This window comes from Diabrotica undecimpunctata, chromosome 7, assembly GCF_040954645.1.
Source record: "Diabrotica undecimpunctata isolate CICGRU chromosome 7, icDiaUnde3, whole genome shotgun sequence".
Classification (NCBI taxonomy): domain Eukaryota; kingdom Metazoa; phylum Arthropoda; class Insecta; order Coleoptera; family Chrysomelidae; genus Diabrotica; species Diabrotica undecimpunctata.
Genome location: NC_092809.1, coordinates 86,940,451 through 86,955,767, shown reverse-complemented (window position 1 = coordinate 86,955,767; position 15,317 = coordinate 86,940,451). Strand labels below are relative to the sequence as shown.

The 15,317-nt window shown below is 31.6% G+C and overlaps 1 protein-coding gene across 1 annotated transcript in view; it reads right to left on the bottom strand.

Moving 5' to 3' along the window:
* The window catches only part of sel (canopy family protein seele), a 178,126-nt gene extending 163,053 nt beyond the window's left edge, over positions 1-15,073 (bottom strand). Inside the window, exon 1 of the mRNA XM_072537659.1 lies at positions 14,861-15,073. Within this exon, the coding sequence (XP_072393760.1) occupies positions 14,861-14,972 (112 nt within the window). The 5' untranslated portion in view covers positions 14,973-15,073. The remainder of the gene's footprint in view (positions 1-14,860) is intronic.
* Positions 15,074-15,317: the final 244 nt, after the last annotated feature.

Sequence of the window (15,317 nt, the reverse complement as noted above, 5' to 3'; positions counted from 1 at the left end):
TCTTTCACTTCAATAAATATTGTGTATAAACGATAATAGCCATTATGTTTGTTTATGTAGGTACTCTCTTGAAACTACTGTTAAACAATCATAGTAACTTGTTTACGAAAATCGGTTTACGATAAAAAAAGCGACCCACCTCTACTCGTTACCTCTGTCGTTACTTTGATTCGGTGCTTTGACGAATCGAGAGATGGGGAGACCAGACGTTGCCAAATAATTTTGTATGAAGAATTTTTTATTGTGGCATCATATGCAGTTTATTTTTAATGGGAATAAGGCACAATGTGACTTTAAAGAAAGCTTATTTTGATGTCTAGATTTTTAATTCGGAAATCGTACTTAAAATACGAAACATTAATAAATTTTATTAATATAAAACGATTTCCGAAGTGGAAATCAAAATGTTATATTACACTTATTGTAAAGTAAAATTGTGGCATATTCCCAATAAAAACAGTAAGCTGCCATTTAAATCCATTTCGCCCAAATTTGATTGGGCGATTAGAACATTGGTCAAATGCTAAAGAGACAACAGATCAAATAAAACCAATAAGTTTGGCAACGTTGAATTTCCACTTTTTATTTTTTCAACTCATTCATTTTCGGCGATATAAAGGGCTGACCTAATATACCGCTCTCTTTTTAAACAGGTGTTTCTCACTCCATCTCACGTAAGGTCCATACAGACCATAAACTTTTACCTATACTGTAAAAATATATATATATATATATATATATATATATATATATATATATATATATACATATATACATATATACATATATATATATATATATATATATATATATATATATATATATATATATATGTATATATATAAATATATATACATATATATATATATATATATATATATATATATATATATATATATATATATATATATATATACAAATCACTAACTTATTAATTGATTTTTTAAAAAAGATTTATTTTACAATTAAAAGTTACACTTTGATCTACGATAAAATGAAGCAGATAAAATTATAATTCAAATATGTTACTAGCAAGGAACTTAAATGACGAGGGAACAATAATGTTAAAGTCCTAAATTTATAATCTTCCTATAAAATGTGGTGTCGGCATTTCCCATGAAAGGCCAGCTTTGGTCAGAGTTTGATGTCCGTGCATGGTCAGCTATCTCTATGGGAACGCTTGCTGAAAGGATGATGAAATAGGAACTGATATTGCGAAACCAAAGCGTCGGTAACCCTTGAGTGTTTCAAGGTGACTATTTTCACATATAACATATATATATATATATATATATATATATATATATATATATATATATATATATATATATATATTGAGATGATTGGTGTTTAAAGAAAATAATTTATAAATTATATACTAGATAATATTAGATATAAAAAGTATTTGGTTATTTTAAGAAGTTATATACTAGAGAATTTAATAAAAATTATTTATGTGAGGGCATTTTTAAGAAATTAGCATGTAATAAGTGTAAGAAGTTTTTTTTTAGTAATTATAATGTTGTAGATATATTTAAGTGAGCCATGTGATTAGGCAACCAAAAATACTCTATAAAGTGACGTTTAAGGAATGGTTGCGAATATAAAGTGGGGTTATAATAATATGTTGTTTAAAATGTGTAGTTTATTAAATTAGAATGTTAAGTTACTGATTTAAGTGTATATTCTGATCTGAAATGCCTAAATGTCGACAAAATTCTCGATAAAAAAGTAAGGAATTCTCTAGATCACCAAAGATGGCCTTGTTGCGAAATGGATTGTTCCAGAAAATTCAAACATTCATATATAGAACAAAATCGAATATGATTTATTGCCAGATGGTTCTGGAACATTGAAAAGGTATAAATACTCGGTGATTTGGATTCAAGATGGCCGAGTTTTAGTATGAAAGTTAGAGTCAGTCAATCAGTAAGTCAGAAGGTCCAATTGTTCAATATAGTGAGTTAAATGAAGATTAAGAAACAGTATAAAGAAAATATGATTGAAGATTAAAAATTATGTTATGTATAAATGGTGATTGTATAATGGAAGAAGTATTAATTGAATATTAAAATTATATAATATATTTGGTGATTGGATATTGGTATATTGAAAAGAAGAATAAATATATAATATATTTGGTGATTGGATATTGGTATATTGAAAAGAAGAATAAATATAAATGCTGTTTGCTGGTTTGCTTGGTGGTTTATAAATGCTTAAGAAGAAATATATTTTAAATTGGTGGAAGCTGATAATTGGAAAAAGTAATTTCACAAAAACAAGGATAACCGAAGCACGAAGACATTGAGTAGTGATTAGAATCTATATAGTGGAAAACAGTTCATTTAGGCATTCAGTGACAGAAAGGTACAAAATTTTGTTAATATAATTTAGTTAGTGTCATAACAATTTCAATTTTGAAGATAGTTTGTTTAAATTTTACATTGTCTATAGAATTTAATTAGTTTCATAAGAATTTCAATTTAAAGATAGTTTATTTTAAATTTACATTGGCTAGGTTAGATATATATGTGTGTTTCATAATAGATATAATAAAGATAATTTAAAAAAGTACTTACAAACTAATTCTTTGAGAACCGCGATAAAAACCCTATATTATTAAAAAACACTCATTGCTCATCATTCACAAATAATACATCATAACAATATATATATATATATATATATATATATATATATATATATATATATATATATATATATATATATATATATATATATATATATATATAAGGAACGCCATGATGCAGTAGGAAAGATTATCCACCAAGAACTAGCTGACAAACTGGGACTTCTCCAAACTGACCATCTTTATTACCAATATATCCCTGACAGAATGCTTGAAAATGATAACTACAAGCTATCCTGGAACCGCACTGTGCTCACAGACCAACCAGTGGCACATAAGAGACCAGATCTCATACTAGTTAATAACTTACTAGACAAACAACACTTATTGATGTGGCGATACCTAACACCAATAATATTCGTGGTAAATACAATGAAAAGATCGCCAAGTACACAGATCTAGAAATACAAATTAGGAGATAATGGAGAATAGAAAGTACCCAGACAGTACCTAGTATTCTATTTATTACTGGTGTTATTCCCAAACACCTCCTAGAGCACATAAAACAACTAGGTCTAAATGAACATCTCTATAAGACCATGCAGAAAGCTATAATTCTCGCGACGTCTCGCGAGATACTACAGCATACCAAGTCACCTAAATCTGGATATATGATAATAATAATAATAAGTAAATTTACATAATTTATAGAATATACATATAAAAAAGAATACAAAAAAATATTTTTATGTATTTATTTATTTATTGAGGTTTGTTCACTCGTTTTTTCATCTTCAGATTCATCTTCCGATGTTTTACATTATAAAAATTCTAAATCTTCTTTGTAAATTGCTTTTTCGTCCGCTTATCATTCCGTTTAATGCTACTACAGCAAGGATCTGAAGTCAGAAAGAGCCTATTTATCACGTCCTCATTGCATTCCTTTAAGGAAAATTTTCTAGAAAAACTTTACCTATACTGACGAAAGTGCTTATTTCGTACTTCTACCTCTTCTTCTGATAATTGCCCAATTGGCAAAAGGGTATGGGAGATTATACTCGGAGCATGTATCAAAATTTTATTATATAACTTCACGTCATATTTTGCAGTGCAAATTGTATACATGGCAAATTTCTCCACAACTATGTGGAAGCCTGAGGATAATACTTCTAATATTACTTATTTTAAACCTTTCAATTAGCTTAATATCATTTTCTGTGACTGCTGCTGCTTCTTTGATATCGGTAAAAAATCTGCGGGATGTATTTCCGTCATTGGTATTACCAAATCCAGCTTTTGGTATATCCACCAGCAATCCCATTTTTTCCTTAATTTTTTTTTTGAATTTCTTCTTTTGTAGATTTTGTTTTTTCCTTACCACTTTTCAAATTAACACGACCTAGTTTAACTTCCGCTTTTACTTTATAGGATAAATGTAGAAGGAATTCGAAAAATCTTATTCGAGCATCTAATATTGATAATCCAAACTTGAACTTTCCTGGATCTTCACTTTTTTCTTTATAAATAAAGCAGCAAAAATTCTAAAATAGTAGCTTTACAAATACGGCAGCGCAGTGTGTATTTCAAACCTTTCCATCCACGATAGTTGGTACTAGGACATGTTTAATATGTATATTTTCTGAGATAATTGTCCCTTGCAAATTTTTGGTCTGCCTCTCAATGTATTTTACCTATTCATTGAAAATGTCCCTACTTTCTTTGACATATGTCATCCTAATTGGTCTACAAGGTCTAGGTGAAGAAGGGTATGGATTCTGCCAAATAACTTTTTTTAAACCATTAATCTTAATGACACATGAGAACTAATTAATAGGTTGGCATCACTGTCATCATTATTAAATTTTTATTTGTATTGACACATCCCCATTTAAAAAGTAACATAACATAATTTTCTTTCTAAATGTTTAATAATCTTGCTGTGTGATCCACCAAATCTTGCAATTTTACTTCAGCATATATTTTATCAACAATGTGTGGAGGATAACATTCTTGCTTTTCTAATTTAATTTAACATATTTATAGCAGGGATAAACAGCTTTGTTAGCCTGCTGAATTACCTTGTATTCGAACATAGATAAATTGGCTTCTACAAATATTGCAAAAGCTTTTTCTGGTGAATGTTTTTTTGTAACAACGGTTTGACTACTGGCAACAACAGCTTTATGAATTTTAGTTGCCCTGGTTGGAAACTTTATTACCTCTTGAATTACTTTTGCTACATCTCTCTGCTACATACCAGCCCGGTGACTCATTTGCGCACCATAAGTTCTTTCTTCAGCATCTACATTCTTCCTAGAAATAAATATTAAAGATGGTTATTGCTTATTTTTTTTAAATAGAAATTGTATTAGCCAAATAAATAGATTATTTATCTATCTACCTAAGTTCCAAGGTTTTTCAGCACTTTGAACATTCACTCAATTCTACAAATGTCTTTGATATGTTTTGAACTTGGAGTGACTGACCCGGTAGGTAAAAAAACGTTTTACCTTAACCACTCCTGATTTTTTTTAGGAATCAGTTTTCTATGCCATTGCATGTGATCCACTTCCTTTTAAAGAGATCAAAATAGTTGCTCATACACCTTGAACCATACAAAGTGGAAGAATACCTTCAAGCTGACCTGCAGGGAGACTGAGGGCTCTTATCTGAATCTAAATGTCACTGTTATTATCCTTATATTTTAATATTACTTTTATGTTAAATGTAGGTTGTTACAGCAACCATTATAAATTGTATTTGACACCATTCTCTCTATTGACAATTTATATTTGTGTGTAACTTGTGAATCCTGAGAATAAAGCTATTTCTATTTCTATTTTATAAATATTTTTAAAATGTTTAATAGCATTTACTAATTCCGGCAATTTATCAGAGAGACAATCCATAATTTCCACTAATTTGGCATCCAAACCTTTAAGTTTGGCATCAAACTCTGCTACTTCTTATTATTTCGTGCATATTTTATCTTTTAATAGGTATTGAAGTCTCTGAAACTGGAAATAAGAATTTTCATAAATAATTTACTTATAACTAAAATATTTTATTAATTGTATTTAAAATCCATTATTAAAAACAGTTTTATTACTGAAACCATGCGGAAGAGGTAATAATCAATTATTTTCAAATACAAAATTTGAATTCAATATATACCTGTATAAATAGCATCCCTTTAATGATAAATATTTATGGGAATTAATGAGAATTCAAGGAATAATAAAAATGAAAAAAATTATTTCTGAGAAAAACTAAAAAATAATTGAAGTTAAAATTATTCAAGATAATGGTTTCTTCCAGTATAATTGGAAGTACTAGAAGGTTCAAGGAATATTAAATTCAAAGTGCAGCTGAGATCCGGCCCTGAATGTCAGGAATGAAAGTCGACTTAATTTCAAGCTCCACAACTTTTATATTTTTAAAAGAAAAAGTAAAATTTAATAATTAAAAGTGATATATCAAAGAAGTTTACAGTGATTTGTTAAGTGCCGTAAGTATTTCTTTTCCAATTAATCATAGTTTGATTAGAAATATCACTTTTAACCGGTTGACTGCCAGGCGGTCGTATACGACCGACAGTTCAATAAGTGCTGCATGCCACGGCGGTCGTATACGACCGATTTGATACGGTCTGTGATATAGTTCCTGTTTTGCTAGAGATCGTGTAGAGAAGTGAATTTATTGCAGTATTCGACCAACTTAAGAGCGACTTTATTACATGCTCTCTAAATTCAGTTATTTTCATCTTTTTATCGTCTAGTTGGTTGAAAATAATGTGAGAATTTACGAGGGATGTTCCAAGAAGAAATTCTACAGCGAGCTTCCTGTACCATTTAAGTGACTTTCGTAGAGGTGAATTATAACTTGCCATCTGGTCTGACTGGTCAATTTAGGACTTTGCCTCATTGTATTCCATTACAGCCTGAGGTTTATGAACAACATCACTTCGTCGCTGAATTGCTCGAGTTTCGGTAGTGTGTTTCTCTCTCTTGTCGTTTCCTCATTGCTGAGGATCGTGATTTCCTACAATGCGGGCTGTCAATTCTCTCCATCTCTTGCGATTTTGGGCTGCTCTCATGGACTCGGAAAACGTCTCTCCGGTGGCTTTCTGTACTTGATCTGACCATCGGATAGGTGAGCGTCCTCTGCCTCTACGTCCTTCTACGTTTCCGCACACAATTAGTCTTTCTAAGTTGTCATTGTCTCTTCTCGCAATGTGGCCAAAAAACTTTAAAACATTTGCAAGACACTGAGAGGAGAGTCTGGTCTGAATGTTTAGCTCTTCGAGAATCGACTGATTGGATCTGTGCTCCGTCCACGAGACGCGTAGCATTCGTCTCCAGCACCACATTTCGAATGCGTCAATCCTTTTCCTATCCTCTGATTTTATTGTCCATGTTTCGGCACCGTAACTGAAGATTGAAAAAATGAGTGTCCGTACCAGTCTCATTTTGAGTTTTTTGGATAAAGAGCGGTCCTTCCATATTTTTGACAGTCGACTCATTGCGTTCTTGGCCATCCCTATTCTTCTACTAGTGTGTTTAGTAGATAGTAATAAGACATCTCTTTTATCCTTCCACTTCAAAACGCAGATGCCTCTCTCGTTTTCCAACCCAAACGTTTCCTCTTTTTTCAATTTTTTATTTATTACTTCTTTTGGGTTTCCACGACGATTTGCTCTTAGCGTCCCAATATAGTGAGTTTCCTTGTCAAGTAAAATGTTAGCTAACTCTAGGCTTGTATAGTAGTTATCGGCTAGATCATCAGCAGAATTTTCCTGGCTTTGGTGATCTTTATTTTGCTCAAATGATAATATGTTTTGTTGGTTTTGTTGATCGACTGTAACTTGAAAAAAGTCATCTAATTCTTCCAAGGAAATAGCGCTGTTCAATTCCAAAGGCTGTAGTTGGACAATATTTTTTGAATTTTCATCCAAAGAGTGTATTTCTTTGTGAATGTTATCCAGGCTGGAAAGTGACTTAGAACAGCATGGCTCATTACCAATTTCCATTTTTTTAACAAGAGTATTTAGCTTTCTACGTTTATTTTTCAAATTTATTTCGTCTTCCGCTTCTGATCCATCGGAGGTATATAGAATTTCTTCATCGCTGGAAGGTAAGAACAGAGGGTCTAGGTCAGAATCAAAGGAAAAATCATTAGGTTCGTCATCTGAAAAAAAAAAACAAAATTTTTAACCGTGAAACTGTCAAAAAAAAACGTAAATTATTTGCAACTTATTTAAATTTTGCAATAAATTGGTTTTGTTTTACTTCATTATTTTTTATTTATATTAACGATTTGTATGATTTTACTAAATGGTATTAGCTATTGTTATTTTCTGACTCTTTGTAAACTTTTGCTATAAATCTTTCGATATCTATATTGTCTATATAGCTTTCAATGACAATAAAGCATATTTCTATGCTATTCTACTAATAAATAAATGTGTATTTTTCAGAATATTATCTTGCTTATTGTGTAGGTACGTACTTCAAACAGTAATCCTATGCAATGATTTACATCTGAAAATATAATAGGAATATATGATATGAAAATATGAAAATTATATCTTACCTGAACGTTCATTGCTTTCCAAAACCATACCAACCATCATTTTACCGCGACTTCCCATTTTATTTGAAGAAATAATAATTGTTTTTACTATTATCTAACTCTAAAAATAACACGAGCACAATTAACTTACTTGTCTTACTAACAATCAAACCTCTACTGATAAAATATTGGTCAAAACAACCACTCAACAAAATAATACTCGACAAATCTCATCATGAACAGAACGACCGCCCGACCGACCGCTTGGCACCAGGGGAATAAGTATGCCGCCTACGCCCCGGCGGTCGTATTCGACCGCTGACCTATTTTTTCAAAAATTGGGACTAATAAATGAAATTGGTGAAATATTAGTAATGGAAGTATTTCAGTTGGTTGCCAGATGCACTTTTTTCAACTTGGCACCATGGACTTTTTAACATTTTTATGTGGCAGTCAACCTGTTAAGCATCAATAACATATTCTCATCAATAATTGTAGTTACAAATTAACCAAAAAACTAGTTGTACTCTTATCGTTATTCAGCTAATGTGGTAAATATCAGACCGATCAACTAATTTTAAAATAAACAGAGTCGGACTTTATTTGATTTAATCTATATATAAAATAAAGTCCTGTTAAGATCGCATATAGAGGATTCATCATGTCCGTAACATCAGATGGAAGTTCCAACATAATTAGCTCTGTACCACAACATACCAATACAGTTAAATCCTACTCAAAAGTTCTAAGCCAACATACATACCCTAGTCCTGAATAAGCGATCATTTTCTCTTCAAAGAATAGATTACGCCTAGAGGACTACTCCATACCGCTAGGAGCACTTATCAGCCCAAAAACATCTTATTTTCTTCAAGGCTGTCCAATAATCAAGTATGCATGTATCTAGCGAACAAAGAAATTGTGGATAATTTTATGCAGGTATATGATGGTTTAATACTAATAAATGATGAACCAGTTCAAGCTAGAAAATATATTACCCCAGCGGATAGGTTAGTTCTATCAAATGTATGCCCCTCAATTCCCCATGATATTCTTATTCACGAATTAGAAAACCTAGGTCTAGAGCCTATGTCATCAATGACCTTTCTTCGTATTAGCTCTACCTTACCGGAATTCAATCATATTTACAGTTTTAGAAGATATTTTTAACAACCCTGTTATAAATCCTTTACCAGAATCTTTTTTGATTAATTACGATAACAAATCCTATCGAATTTTCTTATCAAGATAATCAGTTATGCTTTCACTGCAAACAGCAAGGACATAATGCTAATAATTGTAAAGTAAAAATCCCACAAACTCTCAACAATCACCCACACCTCAAACTATTTCAACATCGTTAAACACTCCTTCATAAATGGACACCATAGAAAAACTTCCCAATCCGCAATCTACTTCCTTAACAAACAGTACAAATCCTGAACATGTCGAACCAAAAGAATCCTCAGTTACCAATACCATAACACCTCCAGAAAATAACAGCGCTATATCACTAGATATTACTCAACAGGCAAATCGTAAATGTGACATAGATGAAATTCTATCACCTTCACCAACATATACACCAGCTCTGTCAAAAAAAGATAAACAGAAATAAATTTTAGGAAACCTACACAAAAACCAAACAAAAAACCCAAGAAAAGTTCTGATACTGAGCTAAAAACAATAATAAATGAACATTTACCACCATATATCCTTAATCACGACCAATTTATAGATCTGTTAGAAAACGCACCAGGTTCTCCAAATATTATCACCACTATAACTAATTATACACATGATTTTACTGGATTACTAGCAACGATTAGTAACTTATATGCTCACATAACAGATAGATCTCTTAAAATCAAATGTACCAAACTTAGAAAAAAGGTCACAAAACACCTAAATGACGAACTCTCTTCTACCGACAACGAAAATGACCTTTTACTTGACACAGACCCAGAGTCTTAATAAAATTAAAACTTTTTTACAACTAGAATTATTCAGTGGAATATAAACGGATACTATAATAACTTACCGATGTTAAAAATTCTACAATCAGAGTATCTACCAGATATTATTTATCTTCAAGAAACGAATCTTAAGAACAACCAAGAATATTGTTTACATAATGATCAAAGTTTTTCAAAAAAATAGAGTAAACCAAAGAATAGCAAGCGGTGGAGTGACAATTCTTGTAAATAACAAATTAACCGCAGGTAGGTTACCCCTACAAACACATTTAGAAGCTGTAGCTATTTCTCTAGATGGGACCACAAAAATAAATCTTTGCACGATTTACTTACCCCCAGAACAACTAATTGATAAACAGGACCTTTTTAACCTTGTGAGACAAATACCTTCTCCGCATATTTTAACAGGTGATTTGAATGCTTACAACAGTATTTGGGGTTCTACATATGATGACAAAAGAGGACTTATTATTGAAGAATAAATAGATCAGTATAACTTATCACTGTTGAATGATGGACGCCCTACAAGATTCAATATACAAACAGGCGAATCAACGCCCTTGGACTTAACGATAGCGGATAATACCTTCTCTGCATTAATGACATGGGACAGATTAGACTACACTTATAAAAGTGATCATTACCCATTAATAATCACCAATAACTTGTTCAAGCCCAAAAATGGAAAACAAGCCTCTAGGTGGAAAACGAAGGAAGCAAATTGGACATTATTTGAAGATATCATAGAAAAACATGTCAAAAACTGTAAAATATCCAACAATATTGACACAGAGATCGAAACCTTCTTCAGCATGATCTTAAAAGCAGCCGAAATAACCATTAAAAAAACTGCACTTGTTACAAAACATAAACCAGTTCCTTGGTGGAATGAACAATGTAAGACATCGATCGAAGCTTCCAAAAAAGCCTTTAACAAATACAAAAGACATAAAACACTTAACAATAAAATAGAATTTCAAAAACTTAAAGCTAAAGCTCAGTTAGCAATAAAAACTTAAAAAAGAAATTCGTGGGCTCAATTTATGTCCAGTATAAACAGTAGGACCCCTATGTCTGAAATGTGGAAGAATGTCAAAAAATATCTGGAATACCTGCTTATAACAAAATCACTCAACTAAAGAAAGATAATAGAATAATCACAGATGACCTAGAAATAGCAGAAGAATTTGCTAATGCATATAAAAATAGATCTAATACAAGTAATTATAATAATAATTTTATCAAATTTAAACAGAACGAAGAATGCGATGTAATTATACAATTTGTAGATGACACAGATGCTTTAAAGACCAAATTTAATATAAATGAATATAAATATGCATTAAACTCATTTAAATAGACTAGTGAGGGTCCAGATAATATCCCAATGGTTTTTCTTAAGCATTTACCTGAGAATGCACACAATCATCTTAACATATTTAATATTATTTGGACAGAACAGAAATTTCCAACAGCATGGAGAGATTCTATTATAATACCAATATTAAAACCAAAATGTCCCAAAACAGATCCTGTTCAGTCTTATAGACCAATTGCGCTAACATGTACTGCATGCAAACTATTGGAAAAAATGGTCAACCGTCATCTCCTCTGAACACTTGAAGATCGAAATATTATTATTCCAGAACAAAGTGGTTTCTGAAAAAATAGATCAACTCTAGACAATATTATAGACCTAGAAAGCAGTGTACATGAAGCCTTCTCCCTTAATCAAAAATATATTGGAATATTCTTCATCAGATTAGTGTACGATTTAGAAATTAAAGGACATTGCCTTGCATTTATAAAAAACTTCTTATATACAAGGTATATGCAAGTTAGAGTAAATGGTAATTTGTCGTCAAAAGTGGAATTGGAAAATGGAATTCCTCAGGGATCTGTTATAAGTCCTACACTACTTATAATTGCCATAAATGATGTTCTATGAAATTTAAAACTTCCACTTAAAGGCCGCTTATATGCTGATGATCTCTTAATATTTGGTCAAAACAAAAACTTAAACAACCTCTCACAACTTGCACAGAGTTTCTTGTTAGAGATTGAAAAATGGTCAGAGGAAACTGGATTTATCTTTTCAACAACTAAAACTAAATATATAGTATTTTTAAAAACAAAGTCAGTACACCAATCTCATTATATCTATACAACCAATCACTACAACAAAAAGATTGGCTAAAATTTCTAGGAGTTACTTTTGACAGAAAGTTGAATTGGAAAGAACATATCAATAATCTAGAATGTAAATGTTACAGAAGATTAAATTTACTAAAAATTCTAGCACACAAGAATTGGGGTTCAGACAGGAGTACATTGTTAATTATATACAGAACTGTTATACAATCACAGCTAGACTATGTGGCTATAGATTACGACTCAGCATCGAAATCAGTACTTAAAAAGCTCGATACTATTCATAACACAGCACTCAGAATATGCCTGGGAGACTTTTGTACAACACTGATTGAAAGTTTACTTTGCGAAGCAAATTAATTGTCGTTAAATGATAGAAGAGCTTACCTCAGTCTAACATATGCAATAAAAATTAAGGACAATGCAAAAACTCCTGTCTATAGAAATACTTTTACTGATAATTACTCAATCCAAATCACCATTCTGTTAAACCTTTCTATAAAAGAATAAAAGACCATTTGCATCTGTTTGATATTGTCATACCTGAATGTCTTCCATACACTTCTTCTTCTTCTTCTAATGGCGCTACAACCCTTTGTGAGTCTTGGCCTGCTTAACAATGTTCTTCCATTCTGCCCTGTCGGATACTTTCCTTCGCCACTGCCTGATGTTCATGGTTTTAAGATCCCTCTCTACGTCGTCTATCCATCTTTTACGGGGCCTTCCTCTTGTTCTGTTTCCTTGGGGCTTCCATCTCTGGACTACTTTTACAGCTCGATTATCTGGCATTCTTTCTAGGTGACCAAGCCAGTTTAGTCTTTGTGACTTTACAAATCTGACAATATCTGCGCTCTGCATTAGTTCATCCAGCTCGTGATTCATTTTAATTCTCCACGAACCATCGCTGCATTGGGTTGGTCCAAATATCTTCCTTAGTATTTTGGTCTTCCATACACATATGACCATAATCCACCTTGGATTCAAAGCATACCATCATATAACTTTGAACTTACGTCATTTGATAAAAACTCCACTAATTATGATCCAATTATTTCCCATTTTAGAAAAATCCTTAGCCGTTATAAAAATCATACCCAGATATACACTGATGGTTCAAAATCATCCGAAGGTGTGGGAGCGTCTGTAGTAACTCCAGAGAAGGTCCTTAAATTCAAACTATCTAATGTTAGTACTATCTATACAGCTGAACTGTATGCTCTCTATCGCGCCATAGAACTAATCAATCTGACAACAAACTCCAAATATATTATCTTAACAGACTCACTTAGTGCCATACAAAGCATCTGACAACTGTATCCAAAAAACCTGTTTTTAAAAAAAATGAAAACGGTCCTTCTTCAGGCTTATATCAATCATAATGTGATAAATTTCATCTGGATCCCATTTCATATAGGAATAAGAGGCAACGAAACTGCTGACCATAGTGCGAAAGAGGCAATAGTGAGTGACATTTCCGAAATCTTAAACATATCAGTATTAACGGATATAAAAGCTTATATAAAAAAATCAATCTTTAGTGCATGTAAAAATAAATAGAATGTGTCATATTCAAAATTAAAACAAGTGAAACCCAGCAGAGACACATGGAATGTGTTAAGAAATAATAGTAACAAGTGTCAGACTCAGACATACTAGATTAACACATGATTACTTAATTAAAAAGTGCGAACCGCCACGATGTAAAACGTGTAATACGACACTAACAATAATGCACATACTATGTGAAGTCCCCTCTACAATCAACAACGAAGTAACAACATGAACCAGGAACACTTATAGAAGTTCTAGGTGCAGACTGTAACTTACCTTACTCTGAATTTCTTCACTTCTTCATTCAAGACATCTCTAGGTGCAGTCACTTCTTCATTCAAGACATTAATTTCGCTAATTGCCTTTTGGTCAATGCAAAAAAAATTGTTTTTATTTAATTCTGTAAAAACTTGTGAAACATTTACCTGTAGAGAGTAACTAAAAATATTCGTTTATAATGAAAATTATACAAAAAATTGGATTACTTTAAAGATTGAAAAGTCATGAAGAGTAAGATTTTAAAAAATGATTCAATATTAAGTACTTACTGCCTTGTACTACCTTAAAAATTCTGGAACATAGTTTTGGTGATCGTAAATCATCTATATTTTTTTGCAGCGATCCATATTTTTTGATATTTATATAGGCGTTTAAAATTTTCAAACGTTGGCGAGAAATTTGAATTTCTAGCCAACTCTCATTTTCGTTCATATAGTTTTGTAGAGCACAAAAAAAAACCTTTGATAACAAAAAATCTATTTTGGTAAAAATCAAGAGATGAAAAAGATTTTTGACGTTTTATCGAATTTCGAGGTCATGTATCAATATTTTAGCCTAAAATTTGGTGAAGCTTCATCTTTTGTGATGCCCAACAATACCCCAAAATTTGGGGTCAAGTTTTCCCTGTGGCTATTTTGACATTCTTATCGGGCTATCCCTTACCGTATTTTATGTGTACTGTGTACCATGTATCTACATTAAAAGAATGTAAAAATTAAAAAAAAACTATAAGACTAACCTAAACACCGCAACTCAGTTGAATCAATTTCAGGATCTGTGGCAAAGGTTTGAGTCACTACAAACTTAATATTAATGCATAAAAACGCTAAGATTAAACACAAATATCTCATTATAAATTACTTATTATGTTAACTCCTTTCACTAACAAATAATAATTGCACTTATTTATACTTCACTTTGATTTGACACGTATATATACAGTCCATCTAATCCATGGTACAATGAATACACAAGGTATGATATTGCGCATGACATTTGACAGCTGGCCCAGGAGTGTGACGTAGTTAAGATCGCCTGAATCACCTCGAACCCATTATTACAGCTTAACGTACACATTAATTTTGAAATTATGGTTAAAAAGTGATTTTTTTAAATGTTTTGTTTTGGTTATAATTGAATAAAAAATATATTTTCAGTAGCGTAAAACCTTTACTTCTCCTAGAGATTCAGGCGAA